This window comes from Thermobia domestica, chromosome 13 (assembly GCF_964235325.1).
Source record: "Thermobia domestica chromosome 13, izTheDome1.hap1.1, whole genome shotgun sequence".
Lineage (NCBI taxonomy): Eukaryota > Metazoa > Arthropoda > Insecta > Zygentoma > Lepismatidae > Thermobia > Thermobia domestica.
Window position 1 is genome coordinate 206,273,879 of NC_137466.1, and position 27,946 is coordinate 206,301,824.

Consider the following 27,946-nt stretch of genomic DNA (forward strand, 5'->3'; position numbering starts at 1 on the left):
CTCAACGTCATGTGTACATCTCATTGCCTTTAAAAATCTCATCAGTTCGAATGAGTGAATATTTCGAAAACATTAGCCACAAGGGAGCAGTATAATTGCCTACAGAACAGCTCTTCGTAGGAATTTTCACTGTTATAACTTAAGTTTCGAAAGTAGAACTTTTATTTTAAAAACTACGGTATTTTTTTAAAATGAGATACCGTATATTTTCCCGCGTTACATCCGAATCCGCGGCGTTTCGGGCTTCTAAGTTTTATACATAATAAAGTTTTATTGGCTAATTAAGTTTATTGGTTATATATGAATAAATACACAGCGTGAAATATAGATACCCAGGCATAATGAATGAGATATGTTTTAATAGTGTATACTTAAAACAGTGAAAAGTATTTTTGCAATATAATAAGATTTCCAATGCGGTAGAGGATAAATATCCAAGGGCGCCGATTTCTCTGTAACTTGGGGGGGGGGGGATTCATAAAAAATACATATTCATAAAAATACAGGGGGTCCACATGAGCTTTGGGGGGTGGCCCCCCAGGATTGGAGCCCTTGTAAATATCCACCAGATGATCTTTAGAAGGATTAATAACAGTTAAATTAATATATTTATATTATTATGCAGTTCTGATTTTCCTGTAGTCTGAAGCAATCCTCAGTCATTGAATAATACTGACCGAAGGTTGAAAAATATCACGATTTAAAAAAATCACTTGTACTTGATTTTTCCTTAAAACGGAGCATATTTTAATGGTGTTTCTTTTTCAGCTGATAAACTAAGGGGGTTCCCTGGTATTTATATTACATTTTTTTCCAAGTGGTTTTTGTCTCGTGACAGTTACTCAGTAGCAGTGGCGTAGGGAAGGGGGCCCAGAGGGGCCGGGCCCCCCAAAAACGTCCGACAATGTACTTTGATGTCTGTAATTTTTAAAAAATATTTTTATGTTTATATATTTTTTGTTTATAATTTTTTTATATGTACCTATAACAGCACTTGCCCCCCTTCAAACATCCTGGCTACGCTACTGCTCAATAGTATTGTTATAACATGTAAGAATGCTAGTCACAATGATTCTCAAAATTCACTCCAAAATAATTGGACGAAAGAAAAATAATTACGATAATCATTTTACGTATTCGTTTTTAAAACATCTTAATCAGTAAAGAACCAAAGTACAATATGCACGTGCAGAATGTGCTATTATTTCGCAAACTGCATAAATTACGCATTGCGTCGAACAGTGAGTATATTTCCTTTTATTTTTTTAAAATATATTGAATAGTTTATTTATACTTCTTTGATCATAACCCTCTCATAATGAATACCAGTAATTTTTTACTTTAAAATTGTAAAATTAATTAAGGTGAATTTTAAAGCAGCATAAACTATGAATATAAATATTTGAATATGAATACAAACATTTCATTTCAAGTTATCTGCACTCAGTACTACAACGATAATATGTGTATTTACACTGCATATTTTATTTAATATTCAAGGCAAAAATATTATTTCACCATGAATAATCTTATTCTGTAAATGTTTATTTTTCAGTCGTTAAAGGCAAAATGTTTTTTGATTGGTTGGTAGGACAGTGATCCGGTTGCCAAGGTAACGTTTCCGTTACTAGGTTTTTATTTTTATTTTTTTGTTTATAAGTCATCAAGATATAATAGAAGACATCCATTACTATACATGCCAACTGTGCACATTTGAAACACTTATTAATTATTATCTGAAATATAGTATTCTACGTATTTGAATCAAGTGTGTAATCCTTTAAGTAGTTTATGGAATACAAGATTTAAGATTTTAACAATTTAAACTGTGGTGATTTACACACACACACACACACACACACACACACACACATACACACATACACACACACACACACACACACATATATATATATATATATATATATATATAACTCTATGGCCTATGGAACCCGGAGGTTCAGTGCCGCGTTCACAAAAGCTCTCCACTGACTTCTATCCTTAGCTAATTGGATCCAGTTTCTACTTTGTATTCCTATCTCTGCGAGATCCATCTTAATATTGTCCTCCCATCTGCGCCTAGGTCTTCCTAATGGTCGTTTTCCTATGGGTCTACTAGTCAAGACTTTGAAAGCGTTTCTACTTTCTTCCATTCTAGCTACATGACCTGCCCACCTAAGCCTCCTAGACTTGACGACCCTAACAATGTTGGGTAAACCGTATAAACTATGTAGTTCCTCGTTATGAAGCTTCCGCCATTCCCCATTCTCGTTCCTCTTGGGTCCGAATATTCTTCTCAGGATCCTGTTCTCAAATACTTTCAGTCTATGTTCTTCCCTCAGAGTAAGCGACCATGTTTCACAACCATACAGAACAACAGGCATGATTATCGTTTTATATATTTTAAGCTTCAAATTCCTCGACAGAATTCGCGACAACAAGAGATTTTGAACCGAATAGTAACACGAATTCCCTGCTTTTAGTCGACATTTAATTTCTTCGTGAATATGATTTTCGTCTGTTAATATTGATCCTAAATATTTGAAAGTATCCACTTTATCAAAAGCATTATTTAATATTTTAACGCCTCCACAATTTGCCGTATTACGGTCCCGACGCACTTCCATGTATTTAGTTTTCTCTGCATTTATTTCTACTGTTCTCCTATCATCCCCTATTAAATTTACATCATCAGCATATGCCATAACCTGGTGAATGCCGTTCAACTCTATATAGTTTTATTATGAAAAAAGTAGTATCATAACACGTACAATACAAAAATATGCACGATCTTTTTTAACAATAAGGTGTTTCTAACCAACAATGCTTTTCTTCTTTTCATTATGTTTTCCATTATTCTTCCCTATTTACAGTACTGACAAATAGATGAAATACCCGCTGTTAGCACGGGAAGAATAGGTTTCTGGAAAAAATATAAAAGGGTATATTCCTACTCTCTTCTCCATTCCCTTGACGTGTATTTGAAATGAAATGAAATGAATCGATGCGAAAAATCTATCCCTCCCCCTTCTTCGAAAACTCATTTAAATCAAAGTGCAGAGCTAATGATAAATACCAAGGTCAACCCACATCACGCCTGAAAATTAATTTTAAACACTTCAATTATGTCCTCACTTTCGCTATTTTATGGATACATAGTAGGAAATTAAAATATAATAGGAATAATATACAAAAATTTACATGTACATAAAGGACTTCATACACTAAATTCCATCTGCCTAACTTGAAAAGGGCTTGTGAGATGCGTATTTTTGTTCTAAATTTTGAACTCCTTTCCTTTAGGACAATAACTTTGGTGAAATGACAAGATAAAAACTGGCGCAAGTCAAATTATAATCATGATTAAAAAAACTTCAAAGGGTTTGACCGTCCTCCTTAGAAGCAGAATTTCCTAAACTGCTGGAGCACACGGCCACTAACTTATGATAAAGAGAGTATGAAATAAGAACATGAACGGTTTGTGACATACTTTATCTTTGGAATACATTCTAACCCCTCTCTTTCATTCCTTTTAGGATACACATTTTAATGCAAGTTACAGAATAAAAATCCATCCGAGTGCTAATTATATTCAAAAATTCATCTTAAATGGTTCAGTCGTTTTCCTGTGATAGACGGCGTAAACTTGAATATAGACGAAAAAATATACACGTTTCCCCTTCCTTCCTTTAGAAATGAAAGTTTTGGAAACATTGGGATAGTGTGAAGTTACGGGTACTATTAATGAGGAACGTATGTACTAAGTTTTATTTTGCTAAGTTAAGAAGCCCCTGAGACATTATTCTTGGCATAAGTTTGATCCTCTTCTCCCCCTCCCCCCTTTAGGACACGCATTTTAACCAAAGTGACATGATAAAACGATATATATAAACGTTCCAGTTGGTATTATCACGATACGTACAGTTTTAGGCTAAAAATTGTGAGTGTTGTATGTTAAATGGATTTAAGCTTTCTCCTCAAGTTTCGATACAATAAGAAATTATTACACCAGTACATTGTCAAAATTGTTGTCTTATTATCTGTAATCTACGTAAAAAGCGATCTAATTGTTTGAAGTTTTAGATGCTGGGATCATAGCATGAAGATGCTAGTTTCAGAATTACACTCGATTACTATCGTACACCTGTAAAACGAAGTCTTTGTAAAATGAATCTTAATTCATGAATACAACTCCTACCATAAGAAATAACTTCTAAGACACTGGGAGTGAATTTCGTGATTAAATAATTCCATATAATATGATAGCATGTACTCATTTCCAGGGCACATCAGTTTGCAGGCATGTTATTAATCTGTACGTAATTATTTGGGTATGCACCAGGGAAATAAGTCGAAAACGTCTTAGGGAATCATTTCAAGTAAGAAAAGTGCTTTTAAAATTTGACTGCCTATTCTTAATCTGCGCCGAAAATATTAACCAACCTGTGTTAAATGACCTGTGAATGCTACCTAACCGAGTCAGAACAGGGACCTAATAGAGGGGCCCACTCGGTAGCGCGCTCGTAAGGACCAGACGCATCAGCGACGGAGGGTATACATAGAGATGAGGCTAGTGAGAAAAATATTTTATATCACATAAAAACAGTGCACTTGTATAGGCTAGAACACCTGCCATGGTTTTACATTAGTAACTCTATATTTGTAAATATAAAATACACGTTCCCCACATTATACAGAAACACTCCACCGGTGAAAATTAATAGCCTAGACCACTGGCGTCTCTGGCATGTAAAATTTGTGGGGGGGGGGGATATCAAAGAAAGCGATTTAATGGTACTACCTTGCCCAACCTGTTTATTATCTTCGATTCCATTAGTTACCCTTCTGCTTACCTTCACATATCCACTGAGGTATGTTAAGAACTCTGTTATAATCGTTTCACAGCCTGAATATTGTATTCCATATAAATATAATAATTATTATTTGTATGTCATTTTGTCGTTGCTAAATTAAATTTGAATAAAATATTGAATATTTTGTACTTTAAAATATTGGGAGGTACGCGTCCCCTTCATCCCCCGGCAGAGACGCCCGTGGCCTACACTATCGTCTTTCACATGTAGCCAACTCACTCATTTTATCCGTAGTACAATACATGTATCGGTACACCATTTTTACGACGGTATCTTGTATATCTACACATAAACAATTGTAGAGTGAAGAGACTAAATCATTGAAGACATTACAAGCTGTTGAATTCACAAAAGGTAATAGAAACGGCACATGCACAGTTGTAGCAGCAATTTACACGAATGCTTCTGCCCTAAAGTAACTCTTTTAGAAATGGCAGCACAAAATCCTGGCCACAGGGATAGCACATAGGTTAGCAAGGAAGCAGCAGACTTCCAACTAGATGTCAGCAATGGAAACAAATGCGAGGGTAAGTGAAGTTTTTACACAGGAGTAACGGAACTTTTGTTTCTTCCACAATTTAATACGTCATTCATTCACCATAATACGTCATTCATTGCAAATATTTCGTACGTGCAGGTTTACTTTTGGCGCATCACTCGAATTGCTGAAAAAAGTTCAAGGGCACCACCCGAAGTATTTGTTGAAAAATTAGAATTCTTTGAAGATTTGCGTATAAGTACGGTTTCCGAATGTATAGCATAGAAACTACAGTTAAAAAAAACCTAATCTGTGCCAGGTGGCCACTAAAAAACACGGATACTATCTAAATTGAGTCAGGGGAGGGTGAAGCTGGTAGGCCTGTGCGGTAGCGCCGGCGTGCATCCGAAGAAAGCAGGCGCGTCAGCGATGGTGCGTATGTGCGCAAGCGAGGATAGAGGAAAGAAATGAGTTTTGGGAATGATACGAGTCTCGATAGCACTCGTCATGGTTTCATACTAGTAATGATCACTTGTAAACATAAAATACAAGTTCTGACCACTGTGCTGAAATATAGGCTAGCGCCGGTGGAAAATAACATTTAACAGAGCCATCATGTGCACTTATTTATTATATTCCTTGTTAAGTACTTGTAATGATTTTAGTCTAGTAACCCCACACTTGTAAACCTAAAATTCAGCTGTATATACTTTGTATTTAATTCTGCCGCCTGCAGAAATTTGTTCCTTATAAACATGTCTCTTCATGCAAAGTACTGAATTTTATCTCTACACTTCTGAATGTTCTGCGTCAAAACTAAGCCTGCACCGTAACATATTATTTTTCACTGGTGGAGCATTTCTGGAGTGTCGGGAAGTTATATATTTTATCTTTACAAGTGCAGTGTTACTCGTGTGAAACCATTACAAGTGCTATAGGAACTAGTATTACTGCGAAAAACACACAGCAACTGTTACATAATATACAATGTTCTGTTATAGATTATCTGCGGTTAAAAAACAAATACTGATAGTGATATTAATTTTACAATTTAACAACTTAACCGGATAAAAGTTTCATTTAATATAAAGTAAAAAATATAATAGAACATTTAAATTCTAATTAAATGGAAGTGATAAATTTTGTCATTTAATCAGCTACATGAAGCATTCTCAGATACGTGAAGGTCCGATTATATTAAACTTTTAAATTTTCCGCGACACGTAACCTTCTTTCATTTCCTTTAAGAGTACTTTTGAATTAAATGCTAGAATAAGGATTTTATTTTATTTTATTTTTTTTAAAAAAAGGTTGCATTCCATTACACCATTTACTTATAGCTTTGATCGTGTAAAAAAACAAAATCCTAACAGTTTACATAATCAGACTAATGTTTCCAATAAATAAAATACACACGGAAAACGCCAGATTCAAAATATGACTTTCACTTGTTCCTGAATTATATTCATTTCACTTTCGACCACACTTATTCCTGCATTCTAGTTATCGTGCGTTACGCTTTCCTAATTCAATTGTTATAGAAATGTAAACAGGTAGGTAAACATCACCATCCCTTTTATGTATAATATATAAAGTTGTATCGATATTTATTTTTGTTGCTAAAATACAGATAAATGGAAAGTTAATCGACCACATCTCAGAATTGATTCGAATATGATATTTTGAGAACTACAAGAACATTTATAACGTATATGAAACAAGGATTGTCTGGTTATGAGGTATACAAGTTATGGTATTACGTGCAATTCAGAAAGTAGACCGGTACGGATATTTAACGCCAAACTAACGAAATGATTCATATCATTAACAGCTGGTACTTTCATCAACAAAGTGGAATTTTCAGCGAGTTTTCGTCAGCTTGGAGATGTTGCTTGTGTCCCGTTTCAAATCACGTAGAATAAATCACATAATTTATAATCCAATAGTAGATATTTATAATAGTGATATAAAGTCACTTACCTTCTCGATGTCATGATATTGCTGTAATCTTCCCAAAATTCATAGAATTTGACAACGTCCAAAAACTTACGGACTTATCTGCCGATAGTCAGATGTTTTTGTTAGGCATTCCATCGAAGAAAATTTCGCTTTCGTATACTTCTTCACCTGCCATCTATTAGAAGAAGTAGTAATTACTAGCAGAATTTGTTTACAAACAAATCTTCATTTGTTTTGTGGTCAGTGGTAATAAATTGTCGAGTTTCTTGTTTGTCACGTTTGCCTCATATTTCCTTGTAATTATCAATGTTGCCTCAAATATTATAACATCAACTTCTATATGGTTGTTTTATTGATCTACCGTTCGATAGTTGGTGAATAATATGAAAATTTTCAGTTTAACGTCCGAAGATTGTGCTCCTTTCTGGCTAAGCGATTTGCGTACACGCCTTTGGCGTGGGCGACCCGGGTTCGATTCCCGACGGGAGTTTACGTGGTTCGGATTCCACGTTAACCAGGAGGTGTCGTCTCATATAGCCTCGCTACTCAAAATCAACTGAACTCAACTTCCCAGGACTATGCTTTGGAGACGAATGCTTAAGACAAGTGAATGATGGAATAAATGAGAATATGGGAGGAAACGTGATTACTCCGAGGAAACCCACGGACATGATGTCCACCACAAAAGTTAAAGTTGGTGAGTAAGTTTCATCACAGAGAAAATAACAAGATAAGAATAGAATAATAATTGTTAATTTCTCTGTGGTTTCATAAAAACTTTTCACTGCCTTTTGTGTATTTTCCCGTATACAACGTACGGTACAATATAAGAGAGAATTCAGCAATGGATAATTGTGCGTGCAAGAACATGGAAATACGACTATATAGGGTGATCCACAACTTGCAGTTACATAAGGACACAAGCAATAGGCCCAACCAATACTAGCGCAAATGATCCAGAAGCCTCACTTATCCCTACTAGATTGCGCTTGTGGGTTAGTCAATTAATTTCGTCATATCTAGTGTAACGAATGTTCAGGGTTCCAAAAGTTACAGTCAATTATTAATAATAATTATAATAAAAACTGATATTCTTTTACAATGAAAGTACAAGGTTCAATCTTGGTTTCCGGTATTATTTAGTTCTTTCCTCAGATCACTTCGTAGTGTTTCTGGCTTAAGTTCCGGCTTCAGAACCGTCGATGGGGATTTGGATTTGCATTGCTCTGTGCAGATTCACTTTAGGAAAAGTTCAATGTACCTACGCAATATGAACTATTGTGAAAAAGACACTAACCAACTTGTGTTAAATAGCCACCAGAGAGCACGAATGCTATCTAACAGAGTCAGAGCAGGAGCACAGCAGGGGAGCCGAAGCGGTAACAAGGAGGTGCATCTGTAGGAAAGAGGCGCGTCAGCGACGGTGAGTGTACGCATAATTGAGGATATGGCGTAAAACACTTACCTTGTGTGTGAATTTGGGGGAGGTGCTAAATGCCATCCTTGATTTTAAGTAATAGGGATATATTAGCTAAAGAAAACATGGTTTGGAAATTGAGACAAAAGTTAACGTAGAGACTGAGATTGCGGGGACATTGAAGGTTGCTGATAGGGGCTTAAGTAGACATATACCCATTGTTACTAAGTCGAAGCAATTTTGCATTCCTTAGCTTAAGGAGTGTACAAGCATTATGGCTGTAAATACAGACTTTTCATGTAACATTTCGACTCGATCCACCTAAAAAAAACAACCTCTTACTAGAATTCTGCGGAAGAATTGCGTACAGATTAATAATGTGCATGCAAACTTTTATACCATAAAATTGATTAATCGTGTGAAAATTACGCACCAATTTGTGCTAGATGGTCATTACAAACTAATATTAGATCTATTCATGTTCAGGATAGAGTGAAACTGGTAGGCCGCGTGGGAAGATATCCGTAGAGATTAGGCGCGTTATGAGAATGGGATTACTCGTAAACTAGTAGTAAGTTTATTGTCTGCGTAAGGCTAATAATCAATATCAGCAGAGCTTTTCCTGGTTTGCGCATATTAATCCTTAGCGCACACATTCTGTCACTTATTTTGAGCAGTGCAATGAAGTACCATTCATACCAGATAAGCTGATGGGCAGTCAAAATGAACTCTTCTCTTTTCATCCCACTGCTTTGCTATTGCAGAAAGGAAAACAAATTGCAAATTCTGATAGGAGGACATTTTCGAGATACAGTATCGTGTGAAGTCTCAATTATTTATTCTAATTCGGTTGCACCTGATATTGAGAAGAAATCGCAGTCTCTTTTATCTACTATTAAACCCTGCTACAACAGTTATGTTTAATTGTTCTCTTTTAAAGAAACATTTATTATCTATGGCCGAAAGGTTTGCCTTTAGTCGTATTTTTTAAAAATTGAATTTTGGAAATAACGCATTTTCAGGGTTGGCAAAAACCATGGTTTTTATTGAAAAAAACAAAAAACCAGGTTTACTCTATGTATTTATATTAGATATAGACAGAAATGAGTTTGTTTTGCCTTACTGCTATTATGCAAACAGAAATGAGTTTGTTTTGCCTTACTGCTATTATGCAACAACAAGGTTATGCTGGAAGGGATCATATAAGCTTAAAGCGGAATCCAAACCGTTTCTCGGCTTCATCTAAGAAAAATTGTCCTTTTCGACACGGAACCGGGACTAATTGGTGACAAATGCGATTGCTGACTTACTCACGAAGGACTCCTGATAAAAATATGCTGTACTGATCTTTACATTGGCCTAGTTGTTAATATAATTGTCAAGAGTCATTTCAAAAGGACAAAATAATAAACAGTTACACAAGTAAAAACATTATACAATTATATATAGATCGGGAAACTCCCGCCTTAGCCATTGGGAAAATCCTGTTATTACTTTAAACGTATTTAAATGTAAAATTTTAAGGTCAACGTATCATAATCACTACGGTAAAACTGAGGTATTAAATTACAAATTTGGTATGTAGATATCATTTAGTAAAATTAAAACAAAGTCAAATTCAAGCTGATGTTGGAAGCTGCGTAGGCAGTTGATAAATTTTGCCAATTTCTATCAATATATTTAAGCAACCTTGGCTTCTTTATAAAACAACAAGCATTCAGGCAAGTAGAAATATATAATTTGGTTTCGTTTCGTTTCGTATGTTTAGACTTAACATCCTTATGAAATACCAAAGTTATCACGGAGAAGACTTTCGCTTAAAGGGACACCTCGAATCGCTACTTGGTTTAAACTTGAAAGATGGGTGTGGTTCGACCGAGAATTGAACACGGTACCCTTGATTAAAAGGTGAAAAGAACATAAACGTAATGGAGATGGTTTCATATGTGGAAACGTCACCATGAAGTTCACACGATTTAAAGCATTTTTCGTTCTTTTTTTGTTTGGTTTAAACCAGTTGGTTTTTTTGAAAAAAACAGCTGGTTTAAACCAGCCAACCTGAAAATTTCGTTGATTTTCATTCTACTCGTTCAAAAGTCAGAAGAGGTGATGAATCTAATAATTCTGTTAAAATTCGACTTAAAAAACTATTAATTAGGACGAGACACTTGTTTTTCCTATCATGCCAAGTTCCGCCGTTATCATGCTGGCGCTTTGATACTTTCCCAATACAGATTATACCGTATTTGCCTTACGATTGCATATTAATGTGAAATTATTATATGAATACAGTATGTACTCATTCAATCCGCACCCTGTCATCGCTTGCAATCCAACATCATTGTAGAACCCGATTACCAAGAAAATGACACTTGTCCATTTAGAATTTACTATTGTACAGGATGTGGCAGCTAAAAGTGGGTCGGAAATTAATATTGAATATTTTTTAAAACAAATTTTTACGGTTGCTACGTCTGTATTCTTTATTCATTGCTTTATTTTTATTTTTACATTACAGTAGGATAATCACACCAATAGCATTCTTACAATATTACAATTTCAGTTATATGACAATTACAAAAATTGTTGAAAATGATGTCCACCTTCAATTTAATTTATGATACGTAAATCAACTATTTATTTGATTTGCATGCATTGTACTACTTGAGGAATTTGTGGTAAATTATCTGTTGATTTTTTTTTTTTTTTTTTTTTTTTTTTTACAATTTTAGTTGTTTTTTCTTCTCTTTTCCTCAGTAATACACGTACACTCATGTCCAAAATGATTGTCGCATATCTATAACTGTTGTGTTGTGCGAATATAATTGGATAATGATATTACAGGGTACTTTTAACACTTTTAGTATGTATATAATCGGCAGAGATATGCGTGTGTTAAATTTCATGTCAAAAGAGCTGTAAATAAGAACAATATAACAAAAAAAAAAAAAAAAAAAAACTTTTCTTGTCCATTTTGCAACATTTTGCTGTGCTCATTCTAATTTTCGTATTTATATTTTTTGTTTCTATAAAAGTACCCTGCGATATCATTATGCAATTATATTCGCACAAGAAGTCTCTTATAGATATGCGATAATCATTTTGAACATGAGTATACATGTGCGCTATCAAATTTACAATAGCATATTCATAACACAGCACACATATAGAGATGTAAATAACCTAATAATGATGGAAGGCAAAAGAGAGTGAAAATGAAAGAATGAAATATAATTTCTGCAGTGAATATCTGCACGTCTACTACACAAAAGATATAATAATATAAAACATGGTTTTCTGAATTTATGGAGATCTTTTTTTTTTTTTTCTTTCTTTCTTTTTATGTTGTAATGTTCTTATATGTTTAAACCTACCGTCAATTTAACACATTATCAAGTTAATATATAGTTCTTATCATTAAAAGATGTTATGAAGTGAAAAAACTTTTATTGATCTACAAAGAAAATTATGTTAGTTTCGTGAATAACGGTAGTACTGAAATCCTAATTACTAGAACACTTCAAAGTAGCATTATTATTACAGAGTTCCTACTGGCCAGGGAAATCAGGCAATATGGTGCAAGCCAGGGAAATTTTATAAAATATATTTTTTCTAACATTAATTGTACACCAATTTCAGCTTTGCCAACCACAAATGATCACAGTATGGGACATTGCTCAGATTTTTATGAGAAGTAAGTACAATGTACGCCTGAGCAATTGCTTACTATTTGTCTCTATAGAATAAATGTTCTCATATATATATATATATATATATATATATATATATATATATTCCTTATTTAGATGTCAACATCATCCGACACTTGTCTTGAAAGTCAGGGAATTTCCTGCCAAAGATCAGAGAGAAGTCAGGGAAATAGATTTCTTAAGATCGGTATTATTATACTAGGATTCGCAAAGCTGAAATGGAAACAAAAATACGTGGCAGAGGACGTAACTGTACCATTTGCCATGTGCGTGCACGGGTAATCCGAGGGCGCACGAACATAAAATACGATATTTGCTGGCTCCTGGCATAGATTGTCTTCTAATCACTATAGACTAAAAAGTTCATTTTATAAATAGGAAATAAATAAATAAAATAAAATTTAAAAAATGGCTAAAGAAATAGCAGTTTTTAGGGAAGCGATGGTGCGTACCGCCAGAAATAATCACTGGTTATTCTTAAGTTTATAAGATCATTTTTAGAGAGATTTAAATTAATAAGTATCTACAAAAAAAATTTTTTTTTTGTTTTGTTGTTGTTCACTGTGCCAGTTTTAATATAGCTAAAATATAGTGGTAGTAGCCTCTCATGTAAACTTCTTATAGATGTAACCAGTGGCTGCGATTGGACGTTAAAAGTGGGGGGCAAGACATGATTTGAATATTTGTATATCAATGTTAGTTTTCCTGATTGTTTCTAACACTTTGTTTGACGAAAGGTTGTATAACTAATAGGATACTACTTTTTCAGTTAAAGTACCGTGTATTATCGTATTTAATATTTTATTAAGTAAATTGACAAGAGCAACGTAAGTAGGTGCTAGCCCTTTGTACTCTTAAACAATGAAAGTGTAAGAAGAGATTTGACCCCTTGCTCATGAACATCTTAAAATTCTGTCTGGAAAATTGTGAGATTAGATTATTTAATAACAACTTTGCAAAACAAATAAATAGAAAGGATAATATTAATCATAGTAATGAATGATGGGGCTTGTTTTGTAGTTATATTATATATTAAAGTTATATTAAAACTGGGGATTAATGAACAACTTATATTTTTAATTCCACACGTGCCATTAAATGTATATTATTACTCTTACAAAATGAAAGACAGTTACGACAGGCATATGCTACGACATTTAAAGAAATACGCAATTGTAATATTAATTTCTTAGACAAATAACCAATACGTACTCACGCAACCATATATGGCAAATATTGTATGGCACAATTTTTTTTTTCTAGGAACCAGTAATACAAACAAAAACTTTACGTTTCCAAATGAAACTATATACATTAAGGGGTCACTCCAAGAAAGTGGGGAGGGGCAAATGCCCCCACTTGCTCCCCCCTCTATTCGCCGACCCCTGGTTGTAACTATAAAATTATGTCCTCGCAACATTTATTGATCATGTAACCAAAACATATTTCACAGATTTCCTAACTTTTTTTTTTTTTTTTTTTTTTCTTTAATTTACTTGCAGCATGTGAAACTCTGCTTCTGGTTCTAACACATAAGAGCAGTAATAGAAAGATGTACGAGGCCGTTTCTACTCAAGCAGACTCGAGTTCGAACTCGGACTCAGATGTTGATGTTTCCTCTAACAAGCTAAGTGTGGATAGCAAAATAAATTGCAGTCCAATAGAGAAAGAAATTATAAAAGCAATGTTGGTGACGTCAGGCAATCAGGAGAATATAACCAAAGAAGTTATGATGCGGAATTTTTACGGAAATATTTCTCCAAAAAGGAATTCTAGGTATCGTAACTTGGTAAATCAAACAATTGAACGAAATATAATATTTTTGGCCGAGAAACCAGAGGAAGAAACCACACAACACAAGGACGAAGGCAATGATGATAATTACGATCTTTCTAAAACATTTCGGTTGCATGATTATGAAATTAAAAAGCTACTGTCTCCAGATGTGGGGAAAGATGAGAGTTTTGCACACAATATAGAGGTTGAAAAACGGTCCAAAATTTTTCCTACTGCTATCCGTGGTTCTCGCCGGGAGACACAGTGGCTGCTTGACGTGACGGATGCTTTGCTGGAGAAATCTGGAATTGGCGAAGATTATCTAAACCCTGATAACCGAGTGAGTGTATCTCAAATTGAAAATTTGGTTTCATTGCTTAAAAAAGAGCAAGGAATTTATAACAGCATTTTCAAAGAAGTTATTAGCCAGGTACGTACTTTCTTGAATTTTATTAGCTTAATTCTACTGAATTGCCATTTTCTTTTATTTAATTGCCACTGTTACAAGATGCGTACCAAAATCATAGTGCGATTTTTCATAGTTCAAAAACTCATAAGGCTTGTTTAATATAATTACACCTGAATTAACGTAGACTTGTAGGCTTAACTGTATAAAATTTTAAGCTTCTAGGTTCGTTTTTAATATATTCACTTGTTAATATATATATTTAACAATCATCAGATACAGCTCAGAGGCCATTTTATACTGGATATCTAACAACAACAACAATGGAAAGGATTTGGGAAGGTATCCCGGTATATATATAAAAGAGAAATGACATTTCATCATTTCCTGAAATAACGGAAGTGCCAAAAAGATGTTGTCTACATGTTATGAAAAATATATCAGTATTTATTGCCGGTTAAAGAATGTTTGTAGGGATACTGGTCTTGCTGACTGTTCTGTGCGGAAGTGGATGCGTGAATTTACTGGGGAGCAGGTCAAATGAAGATTTGCCAAGACCCCGGGAACTCAATTTGTGCATTCACCTCGGAAAACATTGCCTCTATTAAGATCCTGGTTACGGAGGACAGAAGCCTTAACTGTTAAAAGTATCTGTAAATTTATAGTCTTGCTTATCTGCAACTTTATTTTCTTATTGCAACGTGGAAATAATTTTGACAAAGCATTCGAATTTTTTATTTGATTTGATTTCAGTTTAGCGTTCCGTTCAGCAGCGAGGCTGTATGAGACGTGGATCTACATTTTAACATGGGTCTCGAACATGAGCTTCCGCCGGGAATAGAACTCGGGTCTCCCACGCCAAAGGCGTGTACGCTAACCTCTTAGCCATGAGGGAGCTCACAAATCTTTTGAAGTTGCCCATGGTCGGTTTAGTAGGGCACGACTACAGAATGAAGAAAAGATTTCCAAGATAAGAGGAAGACTTTTCGCAGGATAAGAACACCGAAGTTGTCCTTAATCTATTCTGCTTCCAAGAACTGTCCAAATCTAAAGGGAAGCTCCCTTGTAGGTATATGGTTAACATCCGCGCTTCCTACACGGGAGACTCAGTTCGATAGCGGAGCTCGTGGTTCGTCTCGCACGTAGGTTCATGTCTCATATACCCTCGCTGCTGATCGAAACGCTAAACCCAACTTAAGCTACGAATACAAATTAAAAGATTCATTGCAAGGCAGACAATTTGAGCCTAGAAGTCCCCTCGGAAGTGATATTTTCCTGTGTCTGAAACATACCTCCCGAAAAGACTTTTCAGACACTTTTAATAGTAGGCTACAAATACTGCAATACTATGTAGACATAGATGGGTGTTGTGTTGAAAAGTGACACAGATATATATATATATATATATATATATATATATATATATATATATATATATATATATATATATATAACTCGAAAATTGAAAATTGTGGAAGTTATGGATAAACGCCACGTAATTTTGGTAACATTTAACCAGGGCCGTGCCGTGGGGGGAGCGGGGAAGCGGGGCGACGGCCCCGGGCGCCGAAGTAAGAAGGCGAAAAATTCGAGAGAAAAAAGGAAAGAAGATAGGAAAAATTGCTTGGAATATATATATATGGGGGCGCCGTCGTATATTCTGGCCCCGGGCGCTGATTTTCCACGGCACGGCCCTGCATTTAACACTTACAATAAATAAAAACGTCTATGTTGTAATTTATTGCCTTACATTTTATAGAGTACCGTGAATAATACATTGCATATTATTTTAATTGCACACCATTTACAGATACACACAGTATTAAAAGAATACACTAGTATGAAAACAGTAGTGGAAACATTATCACAGAGCAGAACATTTAAAAAAAAAAAAAAAAAAAAGTTACATTGTACTTTCGCTAAACTCTTTATCAGATCGGGAGGGGCAGCAGTAGGGAGAAACTAAGAAAAAAGTGTCTGTGAAGCATCCATAATGGAATGCAGTCACATGATAGTGTTGCAGGGTTGAAAGTGAAGAAAGGAACCCTAAAAGAAGGGCTAATCCGTAAGAGTACGTGCTTTTTAATTATCGAACCAGTGACCCCTCGCACAAGAGCTACTTCTACCACTGAGCCACTGTGCCCCTCAGGTTTATATCAAGCAAAGGCATTTATTCATTTTCTTTCTTAACATTTACTACAAATCTTTATTTTATTTCATTTCCAAATCTTTCACTGAACAACCTTGGGAGAGCTTGTAGCTTCATTCTTTCAGCAACTATGGAAAACATAGGATATAATTAAATAGAATTCAGTAAATGAATGGTGAGGCATGCTTACTAGTTACCACCATACTTTAAAGATTAAAGCTTTATTGCCACGTCCCTAAGTAAAATTAAAATGAAAGTATGTTCTCCATCTTTTATTAGCAATATGTGTAAAAATTCGACACCTACGAATGTGCGTAGAAAACTCTTAGAAAAAAAACGTTAATGCCGGTTTCTTTCTTTTTTCTTTTCTTTTTTTTTTTTTTTTTTTTTTTTTTTTAAACATCATGATGGTACATAAGTAGGGCGGCTACTGTTGTTTCTAATAATTCATAAGATATATATATATATATATATATAAATAAAAATTTAACTTGTAATGTATTTTTCTGCAATGACAGGTCAGTATTGAATGTAAAGAACGAGCGTTACTTTTGAATGAGATAAGAAAGCGTTACGTTGCTATGTTCCTTCGAGTGCCTCAACAGATAATGAGTCTTCACACAGAAGTATTAGCTCAGCGAGCTCTCGACAGAAGGTTGACTAAACAATTTAATAGATTCAGGAAAGCAGTGGGTAAATTTCTTTTGTAGACGTATTTTTTGTAACTTATATTCGACTGTTTCATTCTAATGGTGAAAATGCTTCTTTCTTTTGTGTAGTGTAGAAATTTGTTAGATTAATACCGTGAATATGTGAGACATAAGACAGATTCTTGCCGGAAATATTACCAGCAGTTTGACAATCGAAGTGTACGAGTTTGTCACTTCTCTTTTCAGGATCGAGGCTATGTGATTCGATTTATTGCTGCACAAGATTCTAAGACAGGAGCAACTGCTGATTCCAAGATGTATATTTTTGATAAAAATATTTTTGAATTCTGGTACACAACATACCTGTACTTATTACAGCGCATTGAAAGCAAGTTAACGTTCAAGGTATAGCCCTCGTGTTCGACTGTATGCAGCCACCTTTCTGCCAGTTCTTTGATACCACGTCTTGTCCTGGGAATCAAAGAAATCAGTCACTACCGTTTCCACCTCCTGCTGGTTGGTGAAACATCTTGATTTCAGGAAGTATGACATGGACCGAAACAGGTAGTAATTCGAAGGGGCAAGGTTAGGACCATATGCCGGGTGTGGCGTTACTTCGATGTCACCAAGTTCCTGATTTTTTTTTCTGGTGGCGTTTTTCGAGCCAAATATGAGCGTTTTCGGTTCACCAATGCAAGTTATTTCTGACACAGCGCCCACACATTCGCCCCAACTCTTCGGAATAAAGATCGACATTGATGGTACGACCGTTAGGAACGAGTTCACTCGAAGTGAGTTGTCCTCTCGTAGTTCCATCATACACAGAGATTGACATTGATGGTACGACCGTTAGGAACGAGTTCTCTCGAAGTGAATTATCCTCTCGTAGTTCCATCATACACAGAGATTGACATTGATGGTACGACCGTTAGGAACGAGTTCACTCGAAGTGAGTTGTCCTCTCGTAGTTCCATCATACACAGATATTGACATTGATGGTACGACCGCTAGGAACGAGTTCACTCGAAGTGAATTGTCCTCTCGTAGTTCCATTATACACAGAGATTGACATTGATGGTACGACCGTTAGGAACGAGCCCTCTCGGAGTGAATTGTCCTCTCGTAGTTCCATTATACACAGAGATTGACATTGATGGTACGACCGTTAGGAACGAGTCTTCTCGAAGTGAATTGTCCTCTCGTAGTTCCATCATACACATAGATTGACATTGATGGTACGACCGTTAGGAACGAGTTCTCTCGAAGTGAATTGTCCTCTCGTAGTTCCATCATACACAGAGATTGACATTGATGGTACGACCGTTAGGAACGAGTCCTCTCGGAGTGAATTGTCCTCTCATAGTTCCATCATACACAGAGATTGACATTGATGGTACGACCGTTAGGAACGAGTCCTCTCGGAGTGAATTGTCCTCTCGTAGTTCCATCATACACATAGATTGACATTGATGGTACGACCGTTAGGAACGAGTCCTCTCGAAGTGAATTGTCCTCTCGTAGTTCCATCATACACATAGATTGACATTGATGGTACGACCGTTAGGAACGAGTCCTCTCGGAGTGAATTGTCCTCTCGTAGTTCCATCATACACAGATATTGACATTGATGGTACGACCGTTAGGAACGAGTCCTCTCGAAGTGAATTGTCATCTCGTAGTTCCATCATACACAGAGATTGAGATTGATGGTACGACCGTTAGGAACGAGTCCTCTCGAAGTGAATTGTCCTCTCGTAGTTCCATCATACACATAGATTGACATTGATGGTACGACCGTTAGGAACGAGTCCTCTCGGAGTGAATTGTCCTCTCGTAGTTCCATCATACACAGAGATTGAGATTAATGGTACGACCGTTAGGAACGAGTCCTCTCGGAGTGAATTGTCCTCTCGTAGTTCCATTATACACAGAGATTGACATTGATGGTACGACCGTTAGGAACGAGTCTTCTTGAAGTGAATTGTCCTCTCGTAGTTCCATCATGCACAGAGATCGATATTGATGGTACGACCGTTAGGAACGAGTCCTCTCGAAGTGGATTGCTCTGTCGTGGTTCCACCACTCACAGAGCAGGACTTTATGCTCGAATCGGCTCTGTTCGTTGACCGATTCTGGAAGTTGGCCCTTGTTGAACCACTGTTTTTGCACATTTGTATTTCGGAGTAACACTACTTTTCGTCGGATGTGACAGTCGCACATCATGCGGATTTTGAGCAGTTGCCGATGCACATCACTTTCTTCTGGGCATGAGCTAGGGTCAACTGAGATGAAACTAGGGTCAATGCGGTAGCTTCTGATGATTTTCCCAAGTTCGTGAAGGTGACGCATTACCATCAAGGCAGGGGTGTAAAGAAATATAGTTCCGAGGTGTGGTTTGATTACGTGCGTTGGTGATCTTATCGGCTATTCGTATTTGTTTCCTTCTTAACCTGCAGAAGCAGTCAGTCGCCAGTGGATCGCCGATGAGTGAGGAGGTATAAGTAAGCGCCGTCGGAAGTTCGCTTTGGGCAAAATGACTGAAAACTTTAAACAACCTGCTGCATTAAATTTTGTGTCAAGCTTGAATCTCAAGTCAAAACAATCCACAAGAATCGACAGACTTTCGGAGACGAAGCAATGGGTACCAAAATGAGTGGTGGAAGTGCCCATTCTTCACGTTTGATACAGAATTTTCTGGTGAAACACAGCATACCTGTGTTTTGTTAGGCTCCTTACTCCCCTGACATGGCTCCATGTGATCCCTAGCTTTTCCCTAGGCTGAAAATACTCCTGAAAGGAAACAAATTTTAATCCAGAGATGACATCATGCAGAATGAGACGAGCCAGCAGCGCTCAATCCTAAAAGGGGCGTTCCCAGCGCTGCTTTCAACAGTGAGAGAACCGTTCGGAGAAGTATGTGGTAGCTCAGGGGAACTGCTTTGAAGGAGATTAAGTAAAAAAAAGATCGCAGTGTCTGAATACATTGTTTATTTTATGAATAAAATCTAATATTTTTTGAACAAACCCCGTATATATACGAAACCTTTACTATATTTTCGTTAATATTGGATTACATATAATAGGTATCATTTAATAATACCTCGTAAGGATTTTGGAATACAATGCTTTCATTTAAATCCACATTTCCAATTGATCATTCTAAAATTTATGTATTTTAAGGATATGAACAACGTTATTATTCACCTATAAAAAATTAAAATCAAGGCAGGTTTCTGGAAAATTTCTTGAATAGGAGGGCCGTTCGGAAAGTAACCTTCATTGGTTAAAAAAGAAACACCAAAGTAAATAACAATTTATTATACACATATGAAAACTACTTTTTTTGCTCTATTTTTCAACACAGTTTTCATAAACATTCAAACACTTATCATATCTCTGCACTAGCTTAGAAATTCCATCAGCATAAAAATTTCCTGCCTGTGCCTTGAGTCAGCCTGTGACCGCATCTTTCAGTTCCTCATCATCACCAAAGCGCTGAGACCCCAAGACACTTTTTCATATGCATGAAGAAATGATAATCGCTGGGTGCCAAATTTGTGCTTTTCCATAAATTTTTGGAACAAGTTCATCAGTGACCACTGATGGCCTGCCACTCCTCTCTTCGTCAAGAATGTGTATTCGCCCACTTTTAAATGAACGAACCCATTCACGAACAACTCCTTCACAAATCACACTTGGTCCGTACATGGTACAAAGTTGGCCCGATGAATAGCTGCAGCCGATTTTCCGTAAGAAAACCTGTAACAGCTCGCACCTCGTTTTTGTGAGGTTTTCTATTGCAGCATACATTTTGAGACGCAACAAAAGTGAAACTAGATAACCTTCACTCTACCACGTCTGGATGCAGACTGATCTAACGCGCGCACGTCTGTGGAAAGATGGCAGCGCTGCCCCCACTACTTTACATACAGTGACCACCCGTAATATATACAAATAAATCAAAGTTAAGGTTGAAAAAGAAATAAATAATACGAATTTTTAGATTTATTAGTTATCGTAAAAATAATGGATTGTGTACAAAGATTTATAGAAATCATTACTTTGTTGTATATATATATATATATATATATATATATATTATGAATTTGCGCGCCATCCATAAATGAATGCCGGCATATTGAAAAAAATCTTGCGTAGAACTATCGCTTTGTACTCTGAAAAATTAATGGAAAAAGAAAAATATATATTTTGGAAATTCGAAAAAGGAATAATTAGCGATATATCTACTTAAAAAAATGATGTGATGAAATTAAATAGACATGGCCTCCGTGGTAAGCCCTTCAGTTAAGGAACAGATGTGGATTTGTATACATAATATTAAACAGGGTAATAATAACTTAAAGAAGACGTATAAAATAGATATAGTTCAAATCTAATGCTTAAATCGAGGAAGAATATTATAAGTATCGTACAAGCTATAAATCTACGAAATGGTGGGATCTACCGGTGCTACCAAATAAATATTTTTACTATAATTAAGGAACACCTAAGACATGGAAAAAATGAACAACCATCCTGACTGAAAAGTTATTCAGAAATTTTTATTTATTTTTAATACTCATCCTTACACCTTGACTTTTTCAATTCAAAGGAATCACCAGTTAAAGAGCGAATTCAATCCCTGGAAATATGGGTATGAATATACGCTAGTCAAGGAAACATAGAAGTAGGTTAATAAAAAAGAGGAACTAATAGGGAAATGGTATTTCTTGGAATGGAGAAAATATTGTAAAGTTCTTCTCTTTGAAGGGGTAAGTAGAGCTAGGTTGAGTAAATCAGAGTCTGGAATCGACTCCCACTAGCGGTTTATTATAAAAATCTCCTAATATAATGCAGCAATATATACACGAATACTACAGTATAACTTTCTTTAATGCGAGGTAGAGAAAAGATAGCCCTAGACTTTACAGCTTTAGGATAGGATCTTGACAGAGCTCGGGGCAAGTGAAGTAGAGTGGTGTGGGAAACCCCAATGCTCCAAAGCAAGCAGCGAGGGGATTAAGAGTCGCAGAGCCCCGAAACAGGCTAAGCAACTGAGGTTATAATCCCGTCAGAGCTCCGAGCAAGCTAAGCCAAATGAAAGGGAAGCCTAAAGTCCCGCAGCAGACTAAAGACTTTGAGGTTGGGTTTCTCCTAGAGCTCCAGGCAAGCAAAGTAGAGTGGTGTGGGAAACCCCAATATTCCAAAGCAAGCAGCGAGTGGATTAAGAGTCGCAGAGCCCCGAAGGAGGCTAAGCAACTAAGGTTATAATCCCGACAGAGCTCCGAGCAAGCTAAGTCAAATGGAGGGGAAGCCTAAAGTCCCGCAGCAGACTAAAGACTTTGAGGTTGGGTTTCTCCTAGAGCTCCAGGCAAGCAAAGTAGAGTGGTGTGGGAAACCCCAATATTCCAAAGCAAGCAGCGAGTGGATTAAGAGTCGCAGAGCCCCGAAGGAGGCTAAGCAACTGAGATTATAATCCCGACAGAGTTCCGAGCAAGCTAAGCCAGATGAAAGGGAAGCCTAAAGTCCCGCAGCAGACTAAAGACTTTGAGGTTGGGTTTCTCCTAGAGCTCCAGGCAAGCAAAGTAGAGTGGTGTGGGAAACCCCAATATTCCAAAGCAAGCAGCGAGTGGATTAAGAGTCGCAGAGCCCCGAAGGAGGCTAAGCAACTGAGATTGGAATCCCGACAGAGCTCCGAGCAAGCTAAGTCAAATGGAGGGGAAGCCTAAAGTCCCGCAGCAGACTAAAGACTTTGAGGTTGGGTTTCTCCTAGAGCTCCAGGCAAGCAAAGTAGAGTGGTGTGGGAAACCCCAATATTCCAAAGCAAGCAGCGAGTGGATTAAGAGTCGCAGAGCCCCGAAGGAGGCTAAGCAACTGAGATTATAATCCCGACAGAGTTCCGAGCAAGCTAAGCCAGAAAAAAGGGAAGCCTAAAGTCCCGCAGCAGACTAAAGACTTTGAGGTTGGGTTTTTCCTAGAGCTCCAGGCAAGCAAAGTAGAGTGGTGTGGGAAACCCCAATATTCCAAAGCAAGCAGCGAGTGGATTAAGAGTCGCAGAGCCCCGAAGGAGGCTAAGCAACTGAGATTGGAATCCCGACAGAGCTCCGAGCAAGCTAAGTCAAATGGAGGGGAAGCCTAAAGTCCCGCAGCAGACTAAAGACTTTGAGGTTGGGTTTCTCCTAGAGCTCCAGGCAAGCAAAGTAGAGTGGTGTGGGAAACCCCAATATTCCAAAGCAAGCAGCGAGTGGATTAAGAGTCGCAGAGCCCCGAAGGAGGCTAAGCAACTGAGATTATAATCCCGACAGAGTTCCGAGCAAGCTAAGCCAGATGAAAGGGAAGCCTAAAGTCCCGCAGCAGACTAAAGACTTTGAGGTTGGGTTTCTCCTAGAGCTCCAGGCAAGCAAAGTAGAGTGGTGTGGGAAACCCCAATATTCCAAAGCAAGCAGCGAGTGGATTAAGAGTCGCAGAGCCCCGAAGGAGGCTAAGCAACTGAGATTATAATCCCGACAGAGTTCCGAGCAAGCTAAGCCAGATGAAAGGGAAGCCTAAAGTCCCGCAGCAGACTAAAGACTTTGAGGTTGGGTTTCTCCTAGAGCTCCAGGCAAGCAAAGTAGAGTGGTGTGGGAAACCCCAATATTCCAAAGCAAGCAGCGAGTGGATTAAGAGTCGCAGAGCCCCGAAGGAGGCTAAGCAACTGAGATTGGAATCCCGACAGAGCTCCGAGCAAGCTAAGTCAAATGGAGGGGAAGCCTAAAGTCCCGCAGCAGACTAAAGACTTTGAGGTTGGGTTTCTCCTAGAGCTCCAGGCAAGCAAAGTAGAGTGGTGTGGGAAACCCCAATATTCCAAAGCAAGCAGCGAGTGGATTAAGAGTCGCAGAGCCCCGAAGGAGGCTAAGCAACTGAGATTATAATCCCGACAGAGTTCCGAGCAAGCTAAGCCAGATGAAAGGGAAGCCTAAAGTCCCGCAGCAGACTAAAGACTTTGAGGTTGGGTTTCTCCTAGAGCTCCAGGCAAGCAAAGTAGAGTGGTGTGGGAAACCCCAATATTCCAAAGCAAGCAGCGAGTGGATTAAGAGTCGCAGAGCCCCGAAGGAGGCTAAGCAACTGAGATTATAATCCCGACAGAGTTCCGAGCAAGCTAAGCCAGATGAAAGGGAAGCCTAAAGTCCCGCAGCAGACTAAAGACTTTGAGGTTGGGTTTCTCCTAGAGCTCCAGGCAAGCAAAGTAGAGTGGTGTGGGAAACCCCAATATTCCAAAGCAAGCAGCGAGTGGATTAAGAGTCGCAGAGCCCCGAAGGAGGCTAAGCAACTGAGATTATAATCCCGACAGAGTTCCGAGCAAGCTAAGCCAGATGAAAGGGAAGCCTAAAGTCCCGCAGCAGACTAAAGACTTTGAGGTTGGGTTTCTCCTAGAGCTCCAGGCAAGCAAAGTAGAGTGGTGTGGGAAACCCCAATATTCCAAAGCAAGCAGCGAGTGGATTAAGAGTCGCAGAGCCCCGAAGGAGGCTAAGCAACTGAGATTATAATCCCGACAGAGTTCCGAGCAAGCTAAGCCAGATGAAAGGGAAGCCTAAAGTCCCGCAGCAGACTAAAGACTTTGAGGTTGGGTTTCTCCTAGAGCTCCAGGCAAGCAAAGTAGAGTGGTGTGGGAAACCCCAATATTCCAAAGCAAGCAGCGAGTGGATTAAGAGTCGCAGAGCCCCGAAGGAGGCTAAGCAACTGAGATTGGAATCCCGACAGAGCTCCGAGCAAGCTAAGTCAAATGGAGGGGAAGCCTAAAGTCCCGCAGCAGACTAAAGACTTTGAGGTTGGGTTTCTCCTAGAGCTCCAGGCAAGCAAAGTAGAGTGGTGTGGGAAACCCCAATATTCCAAAGCAAGCAGCGAGTGGATTAAGAGTCGCAGAGCCCCGAAGGAGGCTAAGCAACTGAGATTATAATCCCGACAGAGTTCCGAGCAAGCTAAGCCAGATGAAAGGGAAGCCTAAAGTCCCGCAGCAGACTAAAGACTTTGAGGTTGGGTTTCTCCTAGAGCTCCAGGCAAGCAAAGTAGAGTGGTGTGGGAAACCCCAATATTCCAAAGCAAGCAGCGAGTGGATTAAGAGTCGCAGAGCCCCGAAGGAGGCTAAGCAACTGAGATTGGAATCCCGACAGAGCTCCGAGCAAGCTAAGTCAAATGGAGGGGAAGCCTAAAGTCCCGCAGCAGACTAAAGACTTTGAGGTTGGGTTTCTCCTAGAGCTCCAGGCAAGCAAAGTAGAGTGGTGTGGGAAACCCCAATATTCCAAAGCAAGCAGCGAGTGGATTAAGAGTCGCAGAGCCCCGAAGGAGGCTAAGCAACTGAGATTGGAATCCCGACAGAGCTCCGAGCAAGCTAAGTCAAATGGAGGGGAAGCCTAAAGTCCCGCAGCAGACTAAAGACTTTGAAGTTGGGTTTCTCCTAGAGCTCCAGGCAAGCAAAGTAGAGTGGTGTGGGAAACCCCAATATTCCAAAGCAAGCAGCGAGTGGATTAAGAGTCGCAGAGCCCCGAAGGAGGCTAAGCAACTGAGATTATAATCCCGACAGAGTTCCGAGCAAGCTAAGCCAGATGAAAGGGAAGCCTAAAGTCCCGCAGCAGACTAAAGACTTTGAGGTTGGGTTTCTCCTAGAGCTCCAGGCAAGCAAAGTAGAGTGGTGTGGGAAACCCCAATATTCCAAAGCAAGCAGCGAGTGGATTAAGAGTCGCAGAGCCCCGAAGGAGGCTAAGCAACTGAGATTGGAATCCCGACAGAGCTCCGAGCAAGCTAAGTCAAATGGAGGGGAAGCCTAAAGTCCCGCAGCAGACTAAAGACTTTGAGGTTGGGTTTCTCCTAGAGCTCCAGGCAAGCAAAGTAGAGTGGTGTGGGAAACCCCAATATTCCAAAGCAAGCAGCGAGTGGATTAAGAGTCGCAGAGCCCCGAAGGAGGCTAAGCAACTGAGATTGGAATCCCGACAGAGCTCCGAGCAAGCTAAGTCAAATGGAGGGGAAGCCTAAAGTCCCGCAGCAGACTAAAGACTTTGAGGTTGGGTTTCTCCTAGAGCTCCAGGCAAGCAAAGTAGAGTGGTGTGGGAAACCCCAATATTCCAAAGCAAGCAGCGAGTGGATTAAGAGTCGCAGAGCCCCGAAGGAGGCTAAGCAACTGAGATTATAATCCCGACAGAGTTCCGAGCAAGCTAAGTCAAATGGAGGGGAAGCCTAAAGTCCCGCAGCAGACTAAAGACTTTGAGGTTGGGTTTCTCCTAGAGCTCCAGGCAAGCAAAGTAGAGTGGTGTGGGAAACCCCAATATTCCAAAGCAAGCAGCGAGTGGATTAAGAGTCGCAGAGCCCCGAAGGAGGCTAAGCAACTGAGATTGGAATCCCGACAGAGCTCCGAGCAAGCTAAGTCAAATGGAGGGGAAGCCTAAAGTCCCGCAGCAGACTAAAGACTTTGAGGTTGGGTTTCTCCTAGAGCTCCAGGCAAGCAAAGTAGAGTGGTGTGGGAAACCCCAATATTCCAAAGCAAGCAGCGAGTGGATTAAGAGTCGCAGAGCCCCGAAGGAGGCTAAGCAACTGAGATTGGAATCCCGACAGAGCTCCGAGCAAGCTAAGTCAAATGGAGGGGAAGCCTAAAGTCCCGCAGCAGACTAAAGACTTTGAAGTTGGGTTTCTCCTAGAGCTCCAGGCAAGCTAGAGGAGGGGTGGTCAATCGCAGACTGGTGACTGTCCGTTGAATTCTCTCCATTATATAAGCGCTTCGAGTGACGGTGGCGCTGCTGCTCCCATGTCGTCATGTGACTTGCAGGAGGTGCTGGTAGTCTGTCGTCTCCTTCTTGTAATAATCCAACGCGAGGTGTAGTACTCCATCGTAAATACATGTGGTTGTTGTTTACAAACAGGACAGAAACACTTGTAATGTTTATAAACACAAGCACATGGTACATTACAATATAAAGAATTCCGAAAAAAGTCTTTTAAAACCGTCTTGTCTACTACAAATTCACGTGACCTGAGATTAAACAAAGATCCTTCGCATAGTAGTTGGATGCCTTACCAGTGAGACATTGGTAACATAATTGGAAAACTCTGTTGTGCCCACCATATCCTCCAACAAATCCTACTTTAGAATTGTTGATAAGGTCCAATTTAGACAATATTCATTTTTTCAATCTGTATTATTTAAAGAAAGGAATATTATTCTTGATTATAAAATACTACACAACTTTCTATTAATACTCCCTTTTTTATTTTTTTAAAATTCTTTTTCTAGAAGCAAAGGTGAAACAATTGAACAATATGAGAACTGACAACAAAGCTGCTGCAACATCTGCTGCTAATTTAAAAGAAGAAATGCTGAGCTCTTGTTGGAATATAAATAAGGATCTTAACATTTCCAGTGGTTATGATAATTTGTATAATCAAGCAGTTAAAGCTCTTGAAAAGAAGGTAATTGCATTTGCATCATTCTCTTCGTAAATAGTAATGTGTACAGTAGTGTCTTTCTAGCACTTATAGAAATACATGTAGTTCTCTGTT

General features: G+C 38.3%; 2 protein-coding genes across 8 annotated transcripts in view; one reads left to right on the plus strand and one right to left on the minus strand.

The window, feature by feature from the left end:
* csw (protein tyrosine phosphatase non-receptor type corkscrew) overlaps nucleotides 1-7,490 on the minus strand; it is a 432,330-nt gene extending 424,840 nt beyond the window's left edge. The window contains exon 1 of the mRNA XM_081737276.1: nucleotides 7,333-7,490. Within this exon, the coding sequence (XP_081593402.1) occupies nucleotides 7,333-7,346 (14 nt within the window). The 5' untranslated portion in view covers nucleotides 7,347-7,490. The remainder of the gene's footprint in view (nucleotides 1-7,332) is intronic.
* LOC145668970 (uncharacterized) overlaps nucleotides 6,759-27,946 on the plus strand; it is a 66,146-nt gene continuing 44,958 nt past the window's right edge. For 2 of the 7 annotated variants that reach the window (XM_081737267.1, XM_081737273.1), the window contains exons 1-4: nucleotides 7,614-8,008; nucleotides 13,941-14,644; nucleotides 17,288-17,462; nucleotides 27,681-27,856. In XM_081737267.1, coding sequence (XP_081593393.1) covers nucleotides 7,942-8,008; nucleotides 13,941-14,644; nucleotides 17,288-17,462; nucleotides 27,681-27,856 — 1,122 coding nt within the window. In that variant the 5' untranslated portion in view covers nucleotides 7,614-7,941. The other 5 variants (XM_081737269.1, XM_081737270.1, XM_081737271.1 and 2 more) reach the window with 5 other exon arrangements.